The sequence below is a fragment of the Rhincodon typus genome, chromosome 29, assembly GCF_021869965.1.
Source record: "Rhincodon typus isolate 14 chromosome 29, sRhiTyp1.1, whole genome shotgun sequence".
NCBI lineage: Eukaryota > Metazoa > Chordata > Chondrichthyes > Orectolobiformes > Rhincodontidae > Rhincodon > Rhincodon typus.
In genome coordinates, this window is record NC_063360.1 from 688,246 (window position 1) to 708,496 (window position 20,251).

The following is a 20,251-nucleotide window of genomic DNA, read 5'->3' on the forward strand; positions in this document are numbered from 1 at the left end:
CTAACAATGCCACACCTCCCCCTCTTTTACCACCTTCCCTGATCTTAATGAAACATCTAAACCCCGGAACCTGCAACAACCATTCCTGTCCCTGCTCTATCCATGTCTCCGAAACGGCCACAACATCGAAGTCCCAGGTACCAACCCATGCTGCAAGTTCACCCACCTTATTCCGGATGCTCCTGGCATTGAAGTAGACACTTCGAACCACCTTCCTGCCTGCCGGTACACTCCTGCGACCTTGAAACCTTATTTATGACCTCACTACTCTCAACCTCCTGTACCCTGGAGCTACAATTCAGGTTCCCATCCCCCTGCTGAATTAGTTTAAACCCTCCCGAAGAGCATTAGCAAATTTGCCCCCCAGAATGTGCCCCAATTATCCAGGTATCTGAATCCCATTAATTCCTACTCTTTGTTTCCTCTCTGCCAACCAGTTTTCTATCCATCTCAATACACTTGCCCCAATCCCATGTGCTTTAATCTTGCACAATAATCTCTTATGCGGGATTTTGTCAAACACTTTCTGAAAGCCCAAATTGACCACATCGACTAGCTTTCCCTTGTCAACTCTACTGGTTACATCTTCATAGAATTCCAACAGATTAGTCCAGCATCATTTCCCCTTCAAAAAGCCACGCTGACTCAGTCTGATCCTGCCACTGCTTTCTAATTGCTCTGGTATAAAGTCCTTAAGTACTCTGGGATATAGAGTATCAGGCCCTAGGGATTTATTCGCCTTCAATCCCATCAATTTTCCCAGCACGATTTCTTTACTAAATTGATCTCCTTCAATTCTTCCCTCTCACTCAATCTTGCATTCTCCAACATTGCTAACATCTGATTTGTGTCCTCTTATGTAAAGACAGAACCAAAGTGTGTATTCAGTTTGCTCAGTCATTTCTTTGTCCCCTATTATTCATTACCTCACTTCTGTCTGTAGGGAACGTACATTTGTCTTCACCAATCTCTTTCTGTTCATGTACCTATAGAAACTCTTAAGTGTCAGTCTTTATGTTCTATGCAAACTTACTTTCGTGGAGTATTTTTCCCTTCTTAATCAATCCCTTGGTCCTCCTTTGCTGAATTCTAAACTGCTCCCAAACCTCTGGCGTATCATTTTACTTGGCCAACCTGTATGCTTCTTCCTTGGATTGGATACAATCTCTAATTTTCTTTGGGTAAGAGGGCCAATCCATGGCCCTTACATTCTACTTTTGTGCCAGACAGAAATAAATAGTTGTTGCAGTTTCCCCATGCATTCCTTGAATATTTGCCGATGCCTATCCACTGTCACCCCTTTTAAGTAATTATACCCAATCTATCAAGGCCAATTCACACCTCATATCTTCATAGTTTCCTTTATTAAGATTCAGCATCCTAGTCCCCGAATCAACTACTTCACTCTCCATCTTGATTTTAAAAAAAAATTCTATCAAAAATTCTATCATGTTATGGTTGCTCATCCCCAATTTGATAGTGGGGGAGTCAGTGATTGCAAATCTTTGAATATCAAGGGGCGGTGGTTAGATTGTCTGTCTCTTATTGGTGATGGCCATAGCCTGGCATTTGTGCGGTGCAAATATTACTTGCCATTTGTTCGTCCAAGCCTGGATATCGTCCAGATATTGTTGCATTTAAACATGGACAACTTTGATATTTTAGGAGTTATGAATGGTGCTAAACATTGTGCAATCATCCAGCATAAATTCCCACTTCTGACCAATTGAGAGACTACATCCACACAGGTTGTTTCCCTATGGGAGGGTCTAGCACCAGAGGATATAATCTCAGAGTAAGGAATCGCCCATTTAAAACAGATGAGGAATTATTTCTTTGAGGTTACTAAATCTGACATTATTGCAGAAAGTTGTTGAGGCTGCATTGTTAATTATGTTAATTGATAGACTGATTTTTAATCAACAAGGGAATTGAGGGCTATGGGAAAAAGTACAAAAGTGGAATTGAGGATTATCAGATTGGCCATGAATGCATTGAATGGCAGAGCAGACTTGATGGAGCGAAATGGCCTACTTATGCTGTTATCTCTTTTTTTATTAAATTGAGCCTGGCTGACCTTCTCATGCAGTATAAGTTGTTGATCCCGTTGAGATTCGTTATCCTTGCAATTCTGCCCTGATGTCTGCAAGAGGAACAGTTGTAATAGGATTTCTTTTTTAAGCAATACTAAGTATTCAGTGTTCCTTCAAGTCTCTTAATTGCTGGTAAAATTTGAATGAATCGTCACTGATAATTTTCAAAGACTCCTTAATTCTGCACAATACATTCTGACCTAACCAATATCCATACAAACTCAGCCTCACTTCCTTGTTTTATATTGTGTCATCATGTATAAAATACAGAACACAATTTCTACCTTGTTAAATCTTGCTTCTGCATTTCTCATTCTCTATTCCTCTAATAACTTGAACTGTTTTGTCAGAGTTTGATACATTCTCCTTTTTCTGAATCTAGTACTTCACCTTTCTCAGTTGCCATCATCAGTCCTATCTACTAACTGGCAAGTGCCACCCTGCAATTTTTTATATTTTTTGTTGCATTGCCTCCAACTGTTTACAAATGGAAAGTAAGAAGCCCCAGCACAGATCTGGGATACATCTTAACACTTGTCATAAACCCTATTTGTCCCAACTCTGTGCTTTGTTCCCTTGATATCTCTCTGTCTAGGCTGCTATAATCCCTTTGATATCGCACACCTTTATTTTTGTGCCTATCCTCTTCAGAGGCATTGTCTGAAAACCCAAATGCACAATCTTCATTTTGTTGCTTTCCTCTGTTCACTGACTAGAAGATTTATTGAAATAAATCTTCCCGACTATTGCCAGTTGTTCTGATTGCAGGAGGCTGGTATAGTGCTGCATTCTACACCTGGTTCTTCTGAGGCTTTTGGTTTGATATTTACAAGCTGTATTGTTCATAGTCTTTGTTTATAGTAATGCTTCATCCTGACTGCCTGCCTTGTGCTTTCCTCACACAGCGAGGAGAGCAGAAAGTGTCAAAGGTTACTACTGGATTGCTGGTGGCTGCCTGGCTTTTTGCCCTTATCACTTTGTTTGTGACTGCAGCGAATAAAATCACATGGCTGGAGTACCTCTACTATTTTTCCTACATCAAACTTGTAATAACCGTGATCAAATATGTGCCCCAGGTAAGTAATGGGGATCATGCTGTGCGGGTGGTCTACACGGTGCAAGGTACAGTACAATGGAGGAGGGGTCTTTGGTGATTTGTGAATTTGTTTGGTGGTATTATGTGCAGAATTCTGCAGCCTCTTCAGCTATGAGTATGTAGATGTACAAAAGTATGAAAATGCTGATGGGTTTGACTGTGACGTTGATCTCTGGGGTCTAACAGTAATCTGAAGAATGGTTGAAAGGATTCTTGTTGAGGAGTAGCTAGAGTCATCATCCTTTGCAAATGGACCCAGCATTGATGTCAGCATTACTGATCCCACTTACTTTGCTGTCTTAAAGCTTTAAGCTGAGAGAAAATGTTGAGATCTGTTGTGGCACTAATATTAATCAATTCATTAAAGACCCAGCTGCCTCATCAGGCTTGTCCTATCCCACATTGTCCCAGCATCATAACTTGATATTCCATCTCCTGCCCCTCTATATAATCCTGTGGAAGATATGAGAGAAGAAAATGCAGGAACAATGAGGGAAAAGATTCTAGCAATTTCCCACTGATGATGGAAACCAATTCAGGAGATGACAAAAACGGAAACTGGTGGAAACACTCCAGTCTGGCAGCATCTGTGGAGAGAAGGCAGAGTTAACTTTTCGGGTCCATTGACTCTTCTTCAGAGCAGTTCAGTTCAGGACATGACCTGGATCAAGTTCTGTTTGTTAGTACACGTACTCTCTATATGGTTTGATCTGTCCCACTCGGGCAAAGGTTCATAGAATTTCTACAGTGTGGAAGCAAGCCATTCAGCCCATCGAGTCCACACCGACCCTCCAAAGAGCATCCCACCCAGACCCAATCCCCTACCCTATCCATACATTTCGCATGGCCAATCCACCGAGCCTGCACATCCCTGGACACTATAGATAATTTAGCATGACCAAACCACCTAACCTGCACATCTTTGGATTGTGGATGCATAGATGGGGAGAATGTGCAAACGCTACACAGACAGTCATCTGAGGCTGGAATCAAACCTGGGTCCCTGGCAGTGTGAGACAGCAGTACTAACCACTGAGCCACCATACCACCTGGGTTCCTATCCAGCACATTACCCTGCAATGTTTCTGTTGTACCTTCCAGTGAATTATTTTTGCAAGTGACAGTGATTGATTGATCTACTGATTTGTGAATGTTCTATTAACTCTCTCTTCAGGCCTATATGAATTATCGAAGGAAGAGCACAATTGGTTGGTCAATTGGGAATGTGCTGCTAGATTTCACTGGAGGAAGTTTCAGCATTGTGCAGATGTTCTTACAGTCTTATAACAATGGTAAAGGCTGACCTTATCTGGATTGAAATGTTCACTCTGGAATGACTGAATTTGTAAATGGTCGTGTTGAGTGTGTACAGGGTTCAGAGATTCTTGCATACTAGCAACTCAAGTTACCATCTCTGTTGTACACCATGACTGCAACACAAATCCTGTAGCATCCTTTCCAGTTATCAGGTACCCAGCTGTGCTGCATTCCTCTGTCTCCTTCATAGACCTGTCATTTTCCCTGCAAGTATTTATCTAATTCATTTTTAAATCTTGTATTGAATCCACCACCCTTTCAAACCAGTGCATTGCAGATCACAACTCGCTGTTTAAAAAGTTACTTCACCTCCCCACTAGTTTATCAGATGATTTATTTAAATCAGTATCTCCTTTTACTAACCCTGCTGCCATTGGGAGTGCTCTCTTCACTTATTCTGTAAAAACCCATCATGATTAAATCTCCATTTAATCTTCCCTGCTGTAAGAACAACCATTAGAGTTTCACTAATCTGTCCACTAAACTGAAGTTTCTTATCGTTGGTCCCATTTTAATAAAATTGCTCTAGGTGGTTTTGCAAGTCTGTTTGTTTTCTCTGCAGACTCCATAGTCAAGGCAAGTAGATCATAGAATCCCTACAGCATGGAAACAGGCCCTTTGACCCAACAAGTCCACATTGACTCTCAGAACATCCCACCCAGACCCATCCCCCTATAACTCACCTAATCTACACATCCCTGAACATTATGGACAATTTTCCATAGCCAGTCCACCTAGCCTGCACATTTTTGGACTGTGGGAGGAAACCGAAGTACCTGGAGGAAACCCATGCAGACACCGGGAGAATGTGCAAACTCCACATAGACAGTTGCCTGAGGGTGGAATTGAACCTGGGTCCCTGGCGCTGTGAGGCAGCAGTGCTAACCACTGAGCCACTGTGCCGCCCCACCACACCTGTGAAATAAGGGCTCCCAATGCGCTAATTGTTAAATTTTACATCACAGGTTAGAAAGGTCGTTTTAAAAAAAAAACCTAGCACTCTGCTTTATTTCACTAGAGAAGATTTGAAACAACGGGAAAGTATCGACCCTTGGTTAGATGACACACAGTATTGTGTGCAGTTCTAATCATCATATTATCAAAAGGTTACCAAGGCACTGGAGAGGATGCAGAGAAGATTTACAAGGATGATAACAGATGATATGTGTGGGTTTACATATCACGGAAAGACTGGGTGCCCTCTCTGAAAGAAAGCTGTGGGTGACCCAATAGAAGGATTTGAAATTGAAAGGTTTTGATGGAATGGATGCAAAGTTATTCATTTTGACAGGCAGTGTCATCAGTACAACATCGAACTTCTTGGTGACAATTGGGAATTATACTGCCTTATACTAAGTTCAGAGGATGTGGAACTTGCTACCACGGGGAGTGGTTGAATTCAATTAAGAATACATTCAGAAATAGTAACAGGCCTCGACTATTCAGACACTCAAGCCTGCTGTACCATTAGATAGGATCGTGGCTGATCTGACATTTCATATGCCCACTTTCCTGTAATTTTCCCATATCCTTTGCTTTCCCCAACTGATAATATACACACAGATTCTGCCCCCAAAGCTCTTTGTGACAAGGAGTTCCAAAGATACTCAAATCTCAGAAGAAGTTCCTATTCATCTCAGTCCTAAATTGGTGCCCCTTTATTCTGGGACTATGTCTGCTGGTCCTAGACTCTCCCATGAGGAGAAGTATTTATCCTGTCAAGCCCTTTAAGAATCCGATGTGTTTCAATGAGATCACCTCACAGTATTTGCAGGAAATTACAGGTCAATTAGTCTAACCTCAGTCTTTAGTTAGATTTTAGAGTCCATTTTTAAGGATGAGATTGCGAAATACTTGGAAGTGAATGGTAAAATAGGGCTGAGTCAGTACAACTTCTTCAAGGGTAGGTCATACCTGACAAATCTGTTAGAAATCTTTGAGGTGGTAATGAGCAAATTATTGGACAGTGCAGTGGACGTGATGTATTTGGAAGGCCTTTGGCAAGGTGCTGCACAAGAGGCTGTTAAGTAAGATAAGAACCCATAGTGTTAGGGGCAAGATACTGGCATGGATAGAGGATTGGCTGACTGGCAGAAGGCAAAGAGTGGGGATAAAGGGGTCTTTTCCAAATTGGCAGCCAGTGACTAGTAGAGTTCTGCAGGATTCATCCCCCTAGTATTTTTCTTGGGATTAATTTCTGCTGTGCCTCTGGAATTATCCCAGAAACTCCTGCCATTACTACTCCAGTCTTCCCTGCTAGGTTTCTCTTCCAATCACCTCTGGCCAGCTCCTCCCTCATGTCTTTGCAGTTATCTTTATTCAATAGTAATACCATTACATCTGATTTCAACTTCTTCCCCTCAAACTGCAGGATGAATATGATATTGTAGTCACTGCCCCCTAGGGGTTATAGAGTCATAGAAACATAAACATGGAAACATAGAAAATAGGTGTCGGAGTAGGCCATTTGGCCCTTGGAGTCTGTACCACCATTCAGTACGATCATGGCTGATCATGCAATCTCAGTAGCCCGTTCACGCCCTCTCCCCATATCCTGTGATCCCTTTAGCCACAAAGGTCACATCCAGCTCCCTCTTGAATATATCTAATGAACTGGCCCCAACAGCTTCCTGTGGGAGAGAATTCTACAGGTTCACAACTGAGTGAAGAAATTCTTCCTCATCTCAGTCCCGAATGGCTTACCTCTTATTCTTAGATTGTGACCCCTTGTTCTGGACTTCCCCAACATTGGGAACACTCTTCTCGCACCTAGCTTGTCCAGTCCCATGAGGACTTTATATGTTTCTATGGGATTTTCCCCCCCCTTTATTCTTCTAAATTCCAGCAAATACAAGCCCAATCGATCCAGTCTTGTATGTCAGTCCTGCCATCCCAGGAATCAATCTGGTGATCCTTCGCTGGACTCCCTCAATAACAACAATGTCCTTTGTCAGACTAGGAGACCAAAACTGCACACAGTACTCAAGATGTGGCCTCACCAAGGCCCTGTATAACTGCAGCAAGACATCCTTACTCTGATACTCAAATCCTCTTGTTATGAAGGAGAGCATGCCATTAGCTTTCCTCACTGCCTGCTGCACCTACATGCCAATCTTCAGCGATTGTTCCACCTTGTTGCCAAAACTACCTTTTCCAAAACTACCACCGTTCAGATAATTTGCCTTCCTGTTTTTGCGACCAAAGTGAATAACCTCACATTTATCCACATTATATTGTATTTGCCCACTCAGCCAGTCTGTCCAAGTCACCCTGCAGCCTCTTAGCATCCTCCTCACAGCACAAACTGCAACCCAGCTCAGTATCATCTGCAGATTTGTAGATATGGGAATCAATTCCTTCGTCCAAATCATTAATGTATATTGTGAACAGCTGAGGTCTCAGCACTGAACCCTGTGGCACCCCACTCGTCACTGCCTACCATTCTGAAAAGGACCCATTTAATCCAACTTTCTACTTCCTGTTTGCCAACGAGTTCTCTATCCATGTCAATGCATTACCTCCGCTACCACGAGCTTTGAGTTCCTTACTAATCTCTTGTGTCGAACCTTGTCAAAAGCCTTTTGAAAGTCCAGATACACAACATCTATTGATTCACCATTATCCATTCTACTGGTCACATACTCAAAAAAAAAAAAAAAATCCAGAAGATTTGTCAAGCATGATTTCCCTCTAGTGAATCCATGCTGACTAGGACCGATTCTATTACCGCCTTCCAAATACTTAGTTATTGCATCCTTAAAAAATGACTCCAGCGTTTTCCCACCACCAATGTCAGGCTAACCAGCCTATAATTCCACATTTTCTCTCCTGCTTCTTTTAAAGAGTGGAGTTACATTAGCTACCCTCCAGTCTGGAACTCTTCCAGAGACTGTAGAATGCTGGAAAATGATCACCAATGCATCTGCTATTTCTAGGGCCACTTCCAGGGCCTGATGCTCTGCATCCCAGAGTACTTATCGGGTTTTAATCCCATCAGTTTCCTCAACACCATTACCTGACTAATAAGGACTTCCTTCAGTTCCTCCTTCATGTTTGACCCTCTGTCTCCTAGAATTCCCTGAAGATTATTTGTGTCCTCGTGAGTGAAGACAGATCCAAAGTACTTATTCAACTGGTCTGCCATCTTTTTGTTGTCCATTATGAATTCACCTGATTCTAACCGCCAGGGACCTTATAGTCTTCATCAGTCTTTTTCTCTTCACATATCTATAGAAACTTTTGCAGTCAGTTATTGTTTTCCGGAAGTTTACTTTCATATTCTGTTTTCCCTTTCTGAATTAAACCCTTTAACCTGCTCTGCTGAATGTTAAATTTCTCCCAGTCCTGACGTTTGCTGCTTTTTCTGGCCAATTTATATGCCTCTTCTTTGGCTTCAAACTGTTCCTGATTTCCCTTGTTAGCCATGATTGAGCCATCTTCCCTGTTTTACTCTTATGCCAGACAGGGATGTACAATTGTTGAAGTTCATTGATGTGTTCTTTAAATGTCTGCCATTGCATTTCCACCATCAACCCCGTAAGTATCCTAGCCAATGTATGCCTCATACTAACAAAGTCAGCTTTCTTTAAGTTCAGGACCCTAGTTTCAGATTTAATTGTGTCACTCTCCATCTTAATGAAGAATTTTACCATATTATGGTCACTGTTCTCCGAAGGATCTCGCACCGCAATGTTGCTAATTAATCCTCTCTCATTAGACAATACACAGTCTAGGATGGCTTGCTCTCTAGTTGATTCCTCGACATATTGGTCAAGGAGACTATCCCTCATACATTCTAGGAAATCCTCCTCCACCACATTGCTACCAGTTTGGTTAGTCCAAGTTTCAATGGTTTGCATTTGGCCCATATCCCTCTAAATCCTTTAGATTAGCCTCTCCGACAAAGATTTAAAAGGGACCTAGGGGGCAGCTTTTTCAAGCAGAGGCTGGTATATGTATGGAATGAGTTGCCAGAGGAAGTGGTGGAGGCTGGTACAATTATAACAATTAAAATGCATCTGGATGGGTGTATGAATATGAAGGGTTTAGAGGGAAAACCAAAAAAAAGCTGCAGATGCTTTAAATTAGAAACAAAAACAGAAGTTGCTGGAAAAGCTCAGCAGGTCTGGCAACATCTGTGAAGAGAAATCAGAGTTGACATCTCTTCACAGATGCTGCCAGACCTGCTGAGCTTTTCCAGCAACTTCTGCTTTTGCTTAGGGTTTAGAGGGGTATGGGCCAAATAGTGGTAAATGGGATTAGTTGAATGTAAGATATCTGATCGGCATGGACAAAAGGGTCTGTTTCCATGCTGTACGACACTGACACCTTAAAAATATATCTCCTAGTTTTGAACTCACCCACCTTTTGGGAAAATACCTTTTCTATTCACCTTACCTATGTCTCTCATGATTTTATAAACCCTTATAAGGTCACCCGTCAATCTCCTACACTCCAATTTAAAAAAAATCCCAGCCTATTCTTATAACTCAAACCCTTCAGTCCTGGCAGCATCCTGGTAAATCTTTTCTGAACCCTCGCCAATTTAACAACATCCTTCTTATAACAGGGTGACCAGAACTGTACACAGTACTCCAAAAGTGGCCTCACCAATGTCCTGTACAACCTCAACATGACATCCCAACACCTTTACTTAATGGTCTGGGCAATAGAATGCAAGTGGGCTAAATGCCTTCTCAACCATCTTGTCTACCTGTGATGCAACGTTCAAAGAACTATGTACCTGAACGCCTAGCTCTCTCTTTGACAACACTACCCAGGACCCTACCATTAACTGCATAAGTCCTGGCCTTGTTTGTTTTACTAAAATGCAACGCCTCGTATTTATCCAAATTAAACTGGGATACCAATTTAAAAACAGAACATCGAAGGGTTCATTCATCTTAAACTTCCAAATCAAGTCTGTCTTATTACACGTCACCAAATCCAGAATTGCCTGTTCCCTAGGGGGGTCGACTACAAACTGCTCCAAAAAAATCTTGTAGATATTCCATAAATTTGTTTAATTTGATCTGCTACCTACCTGATTTTCCCAGTCCTCAATGATGAAAGAACCCAACACAAGTGCAAAAGACAAGGCTAAAGCATTTGCATCAGAAGTGCCAAATGGATGATCCATCTCAGACTCCTCCAGTGATCCCCAGTATTACAAATACCAGTCTTCAGCCAATTTGATTCACTCCACATGATATCAAAAAAATTGGTTAGAGGCACTGAATGCTGCTAGCTAAGCAGTTCCAGTACAGTTGTAACACTGGCGTTCACCCGATAATGTGGAAAATTGCCTAGGCATGTCCTGTACGCTGAAAGTAGGACAAATCCAACCCAGCCAATTGCCACCCCAGCAGTCTACTCTCATCAGTAAAGCAATGGAAAGTGTCATCAACAATGCTATCAAGCAGCACCTCCTCACCAATAACCTGCTTACTGATGCCCAGTTTGGGTTCTGGCAGAGTCCCTCAGCTCCTGACCTCATTACAACTTTAGCTCAAAACAGCAAAAAGAGCTGGATTCCAGAGGTGAGAGTGACCGCCCTGACATCAAGGCTACATTCAGCCAAGTGTGGCATCAGGAAGCTCAAGCAAAACTAAAATCATTGGGTATCAGTGTGCAAACTGTCTCCACTGGTTAGAATCATACCTAGTACATCGGAAGATGGCTGTGGTTGTTGGACGTCAGTCACCTCAGCTCTAGGAATCTGTGCAGAATAGTGTTCTAGGCCTAGTCATCTTCAGCTGCTTCATCAACAACCTTCCCACTATTGTAAGATCAGATTTGGGGGGCGTTCACTGATGGTTATATGGTTTAGAACCATTCGCAATACTTCAGATACTGAAGCAGCCTATGTTCCAATCTAACAAGATCGGGACAATATCCAAGCTTGGGCTGACAAGTGGCAAGTAACATTTGCACCACACAAATGCCAGGCAATGACTATCTCCAATGAGACAATCTAATCATTGCCCCTTAACATTCAATAATGTTACCATCACTGAATTCCCCCATTATCAACATCCTTGGGGCTACCATTGACCAGAAACTCAACTGGACTCACCACATAAGCACAGTGGCTACAAGAGCAGGTCAGGAATACTGCAGCTTAATTCACCTCCTTGCTCCCCAAAGCTTGTCCACCATCTCCAAGCACAAGTCAGTTGTGTGATGGAATAGTCCCCATTTTCCTGGATGGGTGCAGCTCCAACAACGCTCAAAGCTTGACACCATCCAAGGTCACCGTAGCTTTCTTGATTGGCACCACATTTATAAACATCCACTCCCTCCACCACTGACACTCAGTAACATCAGTGTGTACTATCTACAAGATGCACTGCAGAAATTCACTAAAAATCCTTAGACTTTCCAAACACACAATCACTTCCATCTAGAAGGACAAGGGCAGAAGATACATGGGAACACCACTTATGCATGTTCCCCTCCTAGCCATTCACCATCCTGACTTGGAAATATATCGCCATTCTTTCACTGCTGCTGGTTAAATTCCTGGAATTCCCTCCCTAACAGCACTGTAGATCAACCTACAGCACATGAACTGCAATGTTTCAAGAGCGCAGCTCACCACCGCTATCTCAAGCGTTTGCTCTCTGTTTTTCTGCCTATTTTTTAGTTCTCCTTTGCTGAGTTCTGAATTTATCCCTGTCTTCAGAGCTATCACTAACTTGAGCCTCCTTTTATATGCTTTTTCTTTCAACTTTATAATGTCCTCAGTTAGTCATGGTTCATTTATCACTTTCTTAGATACTTTCCTTGTCACTGGGATATATTTTTGGTGAGAGTCATGGATTACCTCCTTTTAAATGTTGGTCTTTGCTTGCTTACTCTCATTCCTGCTAATCCATGTGGACAATCCACTTTAACTAACTATCTTCATTTCATTGTAATTCCCTTTATTTAAGTTAAACACTGTTTCTGAGGTTGTTGACTTGCTCGCCGAGCTGACTTGTTTTTGTTCAGATGTTAGGGCACCATGCTAGGTGACGTCATCAGTGAGGCCTCCAATGACGCAATGTTGTTCTACTCTGCTTGGAATTTATACTTTCTAGTCTGTTATGGTGAGTAGTGTCATTTCCGGTTTTGATCTGTATACATAATGGACCAGACAGTGTAAATTCCAAGTGGCGTAGAACAACATCGTTTCATCAGAAGCCTCATGATGATGTTACCTAGCACAGTGACGAAACGTCTGAACGAAAACAAGCCAGCTCAGCAAACAAGTCAACAACCTCACCCACAACCTGAGCTACAAACCTTTGCTAAAACTTTAAACTGTTGTTTCTGACCCACATTCCTCACACTCGGCCTGGTAAAATTTAATATTCTGTTTCTGATCACTATTTCCTGGGGGATCTTTTACTGAGGTTATTTATTGAACCTGCTTCATTGCCATTAACAGATCCAAGTTAGCGTGCTCCCTGGTTTATTGCTGGACATATTGCTGTTGGAAACTGTCCCTAATGCACTCTATGAATTCGTTGTCATACCTACCCTTTCCAAATTGATTGACCTAATCATGAAGATTAAAGCCACCTGTTCTTTTTACGTACTCTATTATTTGTTGATATATGTCCTTTTCTATAGTGTGGCTACTGTTTGGGAGTCTATACCCTACTCTTTTCCCTTGCTGTTATTTACCTCCACTCAAATGGACTCTACATCATTCAAGCCTAGGTAATCTCTCAACTGTCCTCAATTCATCTGTTATTAACGTGCTCCCCATCACCTTTTCCGTCTGTCTGAAAGGTCAGATATCCCTAAATGTTAAGTTCCCAGTTCTGATCTCCTTGTAACCATGTCGCTGAAATGGCTATGAGATCATGTCCATTTAGGTCAATTTGAACTGTCAGTTCACCTACCTTTTTTTCTGAATGTATCTGAAGGCACAAAGCAAAGCTTGCATTTTTGCCATTTTAATCATTCTAACTGTACTTAGTACTGTGGCCCCATTTGCCTCTTGCCCTTGATTTCCCTGTCTGCATTTTTGCATTTTGCTATTTCTCTTTTATTACCATCCTTCATTCTCTTTACCTTGTCACCTTCCTTCAGTTCCCACTCCCCTCTGCAATTCCAGCTTTAATCTGCCCTGATCACACTAGCAAATACTTGCTCTAGGGTATCAGAATTGGTCCTGCCCAAGCATACCCTGTCCAGTTTGTACTGGTCCCACTCCCCCATAACCTGTCTCAGTGCCCCAGGAATCTGAAGCCCTCCCTGATGTACCATCTTTCCAGCCACTGATATATTCAACTGATATATCCTGCTATTTCTGCTCTGACTAATAAGGAGCACTGTAGTAATCCTGAGACCACTACCTTTTGTGGCGCTGCTTTTCAGCTTGTTTCCTAACTCTCCCATTTGGGATCTCATCCTATGTCATTGATGTAAGTGTGCACCATAACCACTGGCTGTTCATTCTCCCACTCCAAAATATTCTGTAGCCACTCCGGGACATCCTTGACCCTACTTCCAGCGATACAACATACCATTCTGGAGTCTCATTTGCAGCTACAGAAATAGTCCCCTTGCAATTGAATCCCCTATAACTTTGCTTTCCTACGCTTTGTACCACAGTTGACTCTGCTACATGGGACAGGAACACAATGAATTTGACTGTTACTGGTTTCTCTGAGAGGTCATTACCCCCAACAGTCTCCAAAATGATATATCTGTGCGTAGGGTTTAGCCACGGAGTGTTGCTGCACTGTGCTTAGTCCTCTTACACTGCCTGGTAGCCACTCGTTCCCTTCTGCCTGTGGCGTCTTTGCCTGCGGTATGACCTCCTCTCTCTACATGCTGTCCATGATTCTCCCCCAGCTTCACAGATGCTCCATGATGTTCCCACCTGTCGCTCCAGCTCCAAACCCTGAGGTTCCAGGAGCTGCAGCTGGAGACACTTTCTGCTCAAATGCTGGTCCTGGGGACTGGAGGTGTGCCCGGGTTCCCACGTAGACCAGAAGGAGCAAACTCCGGCTTTGAGCTTTCCTGCTGTCCCCTCTGGATAAAACCTTTAAAGGGCTCTTAAAATCTAATAATATTGATTGCTTTTAGGACCTTCCTTCCCTAGCCCTTACAAATTGTAAACCACAAAAAATACTTTACAAACTATAAGCAGTAATAGTTGTACAAATACTTATTGCCTGCACTCACCCAATCAGTAGCTTTCTCTGGTCCTGTGTCATTTTTTAATCTTGGCTCTCCTCAGGAGCTCTGCTTCTGGATTGAGTGAAGATAGTGTTGGGCTACTCCTTTGAAAGTTTTCCTGCTGCTTGGCTCAGCTACTCCTTGCCAGATTCCTATGCTGTCTGACCTCCATTGCACCTCCTCCTTAGGTTGCTCTTTCCCCTTGTGACCCTAAGATCTTACTTTGACATTAAAGAGCAGACATACCAGTAAAAGAAAAGGAGGGATTGATCACCACCTCCTCCTCACATCTAATTCTTGTTTCAGCAATCCCAGTTTCACTCTAATGCAACAAGGCAGTACTGAACAACTAGCAGATACATTTGAAGAGAAGCTAGACGAGCACGAGGAAGAAGGGACTAGAGTGCAGTAATGGTAGATTTTTGAGGAAAGGTGGGAGGAGATCCGAGTGGAATATAAACACAGGCATAAATTGTTTGGGTCAAATGGTCAGTTTCTATGCCATAAAACTGTTTTCCCTAAAACTGATGTGAGCCCAACTGTCTTGTTTCCTTTTTTCAATTTCGCTCTTTTTCTTGAATTACAGGGTTGTTTTTGCTACTTCCAAATTACTGGGATCATTCCAGAATCTACAAAATGTGGCAAAATCATGACTAGGACTGCACTTTCTTTAAAGCTATTTCTTATTGAAAAATATAGACCATCGGATCCTGTGGAGTTGTCAAATTTTAATCTCAAGCTTCTCCAATACATTTTCTGATACTAATTACCTGAATTGCCTCACTCTTATTAGCCTTTTTATTGCCCTCTAGTTTTGGTATATAATTTAGCTTTTCTACAGTGAATACAAACTCAAAAATCTTCTTGTTTTGATTCTCAAAAGTTCTCCTATGTTTGCCAATAAAAGACCGACATTTCCTTTGCTTTTCTACTCCGGCTACTCTATTTTTTGTAATATTATAATGGGATCTTGTCTATATTCCAGGAACAATCTACGTTTATATTGCTGGCTAGTTTGCTTATTCTATTTTTTTTCACCCAAAAGGCTAAAGACATTTTGGGGCTAGATGCTACACTATTGTTTATTTACAGCTCTAGTTACCCATTCTTTTTCATTTCTTCATGACATGTTATCCATTTATCATCCATTGCTAACTCCCATTGGAAAGGTGGTGGCAAGATGCCTCATATTAGACATAAGAGATAACAAGGTGTAGAGCTGGATGAACACAGCAGACCAAGCAGCATCAGAGGAGCAGGAAAGCTGACGTTTTGGGCCTAGACCCTTCTTCAGAAAATATTAGACAGTTCAACTCAGGAAAAGTACATTGGTCTTGGAGATTGTTACAGTTTCACAAGGTATTGCAGGCAAAAGGGTTCATTTAGACAAGGCTTGTATTTCTTTTGAATAGTGGTGATCTAATCAATGTGTTGAGGATGTTTAAAGAATTTGGAAGTTGAAAAGGAAAAAAAGTATAGATCCTCTGGAGAGGGAGTCCAGGGCAAGGGGACTTAACTTTAAATTTAGAGCCAGACTCTTCAAGGGTCTTCACCATTGGGTAGTGGAAATCTGAAACTGTCCCCTAAAAAATGCTGCTAAGGCTGAGGGTCCGTAATGTGAAATATTAAACCTGAAATGAATAACTGTAGAGTAATTATATTAAGGATTCAGGAGCAAAAGTTTGATGCAGCCAACCATGATTTGATTGAACAGGCTTGAAGTGCTGAATGGCCTCCTGCATTCCTAAAACACATTCTACCTCTAGGCAAAGAAGATTTCCTTCTGTTTTACCACCTTTTCCAAAGTCCTGGCTCTGGACAAATACCTGAACTATCTTGTGAAGGTTTTATTTATGGCATTGTGTCTCCATCTCTTGTAGAACAGTTATTGTTGCTTGTACTTTAACAAAATTTTAATTGTGGCACAGCATGAGGAATTTTAAGTGTCTCATTTGGAGCCTGCTGGCTATCTTACAGCAACAATGAGTGACTGTGTTTATTACTGGACATATACACTAGATTGAGTTAAAATGTCACTGGTTTCAAATTGTTTTCTTTAAATTTGGAATTAAAAGCTGGTCTCAATAAAAATGACCATGAAGCTGTTTTTTATAAAAACCCAATTTGTCCACTGACGATGTTGGCTCTTTCATTTCATCTAAAATGGCTCAGTGACCCATTAAGTGAAATCAATGTAATCAGCAGTGGGTCAAGATGACGGTTTACCTTATTTTTTAAAAATGTCCACTATATCTTGTGAAGTCTTTCCCCTAGACTGCGTTTCCTAACAAACTGCCTCTGTCCTCGTGTACAGTTCATTAGGAGAATAGACAGCGCTGTTCTATTTCTTGCCCAGATAGTGTTTCTTTCTGTCTTGATCTGAAATGCCAGCTGATGAGGGTCTGTGCTTCAACAATGCCTGAGATCAGATTTGTTCTAGACTGTGAAATTATTACTGTTTAGTTAACAAATGTTTAATTTTGCTTTGCAGATGAATGGTTGCTGATTTTTGGAGACCCAACAAAGTTTGGCCTTGGATTGTTCTCTGTTTTATTTGATATTTTCTTCATGATACAGCATTATTGTTTGTACAGACAGAAGTCTGACTACAGCCTAATGGACACATAATTAATATTTCTGCACAACACATCAAAACTCTGAAAACTATTCATGGGGAATTTCTAACAAGCACATCATGCAAGATTATCAAAAGCAGTTGTGCTTGAAACAACAGTAACTGCGTCATTCAGTACAACCAAGGTTCTTAAAATTGAAGGCATGGAATATCGTGTTCCAAACGCACACATTGAAGACTTCCACTGTTACAAAGCTTCAGTTTTTCCACTGGAAGCGGTTGCTTTTCATTCCAACAATCTTTCTACTGCATCACTCCCAGGTCTAGTCCAGGATTCATCACCGATTCAAGAAAGGCCAAATCCCCATCCTCGGTTGACCCATGATAGGAAACACCTGCAACCTTGTCCATAGCGGGAGGTCTGCAAATGATTAAAAATTTGTCCTAAGTCCATAAAATGTGGGAGAACATTTTTTAAATATAAATGTAATCTGTTTAGAGAATAAGTAAGCCCTCTCTGGAGGCTCTAATGATAGGTTATCAATCTGAAACATGAAGTCTGTTTTTCTCTCAATAGATGCTGTCTCATCTGAAAATTTCCAGTATTTTTATTTTGTTTATATTTATTGGAGGGACTCTTCCCCCTCTTCACCGTCCCCTCAACTTGTGATGTTAATGGGGATGGCCAGAAGGCATCTAGGGTTAGAATGTGTTGATTTCTCATTCATGGGATCATCAAATTGTTACAGCACAAGGCCATTCAACCTGAGCCCTACTTTTCTCCCATCGCCCTGTATTTTTCCCCTTTTCAGTTAATTATCCAATTTCCTTATAAAAGCCTCAATTGGCCCTGCCTCCACCCGGTGCATAGGCATGGCCTTCAAGATCCCATTCAGTTACTGCGAGAGAAACAATTCCTAATGGCCCCTTTCGTTTTGCCAATTACCTTAACTCTGGACCCTCTGGTGCTTATATTAAAATAAAATAAAGAGCTGCAGATGCTAGAGATCAGAAATAAACAAAAACAAACTGTTGGAAAAACTCGGTAGGTCTGGCAGCATCTGTGGAGAGAAAGCCAGAGTTAGTGTTTTGAGTCCGGTGACCCTACCACAGAACTGATAGCTAGCGAAAGGTAGTCCTCAACATAGAATTTAACAATTTCAGTGCAAGAATACCCCTTGTCTGATATCTACCCCTACAACCCCAGGTTCTGTCATGAAATGTGTTGCTTTCAGCACCGCCAACCCATTTTCACTTACTCATAGCCCCCCCCACCCCCGTTATCACCTATCTAGTTTCTTCCCTGGCTTACTAACAATCCCTTTGCTTAACTTCTTTTGTCTCTTTCAGGCTCCCTTTCTGCATAATGCTTTTCACACACACTCCGCTCCCCTCCCCACTTTCCCATCATCAGCATAAATATTACCTTTTCCTAGTTGCTATTCTTCTGAAGAAAGGTCACTGGACTTGAGGCGTTAATTCCGTTTTCTCTTCACAGGTGCTGCCAGACCTGCTGAGTTTCTGCAGCCATTTCTGCGTTTTGTATTGTGTATAGCTCTGTCAAATCTCCTCTCCACCTTTCCTTTACTGAGAATAGTCGAGATTCTCCAACTCCAAGTAACAGGGCATGCAACACAGCATCCTGGATTGAAATCTCTGGCTAGAGAAATGCTCGAGTATTTGCCTATTGAACCTCCTGTCCCTGTTGTTTCAGGCTTTGTGCACTCCACCCACCCCCACTACACGCCACACCAACTATGGTGTCATAAATTCAAAACAATCAACTTAGTTGCATACTAAACAGTTGTGCTAGGAAAGGATGATAAAGCCTTAGCAAAGATTCATTTTATTGCAATATTTCCTGATAGTTAGTGATATCTGCTGGGAGCAGAATTGAAATAACATACAACTTTGTCAAATCACTCCACAAATATGCATTCCAAACTTGTCAGAAATGCCGGGAGTTGTCTTTGGGAGCCAACTGCACTTGACCAGTTAGACAGTTCTACTGCTTGGAGACCATTTAAGTTGGTGATAATTGTGAGTACATGCCCAATTTTAAAGTGCAACCCCTCCTCAACTGAGTCATTGTTCAGGCAACTCTTGTGGAATTGCTAATGCTTTGGTTCGAACTTGGTGCTAGAGATTTGAGTTTACCCCTTTCTTATGGGTATGGGGCAGGATTTGGTCTGGTCCTACTTTTAATAAACTTTACCTTGTGAGCAATCCTGCATCGTCTCCGCTGTTTGGTCTGAGTTTGATGTAGTTGGGTATTCTATTAGATCTACAACTTCAATGGAAATTGTTTTGTATCCACTGCTGATTCAGTAAAGCTTCTAACTTTTGTACTTGTAACCTGTATATTCAAAATATAAACTTTGTCAAATTAAAAATATTAATTTTTCCTTAATTTGACTTGGTTTTTGTCTGCTGCTTAGATTCGTGAAGACTTTCTCAAGGCCATTCCTCTGTTCAATGCTACATCAACTCCTTTGGGATTGTAAATCTCCCAATATAGTCAGCCCAGCTCCAATCTCCTTCAGTCAGAAACCTGGCATGTAGGTCAGCCAACCTGTGTTGTCCGATCTGAGTGCTAAAGTAGGCTTGTGAATTAAGGCTCATCAGAGTTAGGAGAGATCCAAAGCTCCAAGTCATTGAGTGTATTTAAAACCGAGATGGATATGTTTTTTGATTGGTAAGGGGATCACGATTTACCCTTAGTCAAGAAGGCAGGAACCCCATATCAGCCATGATCAAATGGTGGAGCGGAGCCTTTATTGATCTGAATGGCCTAATTCTGCTCCTGTATCTTATGGTCGTCACCTGGTGGGACCAGGAAATTCTCCTCTATGCCGCATGGAAAGTGTTGATCTCCAAAGTTAAGTTCTTTAGCAGCTGGTGGTCACTCGGTTTCCTTTTGAGGAGGGGTGCAGTGAGCAAGCAGTGTTTAAAGAAAATGTGGATGTCAGAATGGCTGATAATATCCCATTTGGT

The 20,251-nt window shown here is 41.8% G+C and overlaps 1 protein-coding gene across 1 annotated transcript in view; it reads left to right on the forward strand.

Moving 5' to 3' along the window:
- Positions 1-19,667, forward strand: part of LOC109930126 (cystinosin-like) — a 62,444-nt gene extending 42,777 nt beyond the window's left edge. Inside the window, exons 6-8 of the mRNA XM_048613875.1 lie at positions 2,999-3,169; positions 4,364-4,481; positions 17,174-19,667. Coding sequence (XP_048469832.1) covers positions 2,999-3,169; positions 4,364-4,481; positions 17,174-17,310 — 426 coding nt within the window. The 3' untranslated portion in view covers positions 17,311-19,667. The remainder of the gene's footprint in view (positions 1-2,998; positions 3,170-4,363; positions 4,482-17,173) is intronic.
- Positions 19,668-20,251: the final 584 nt, after the last annotated feature.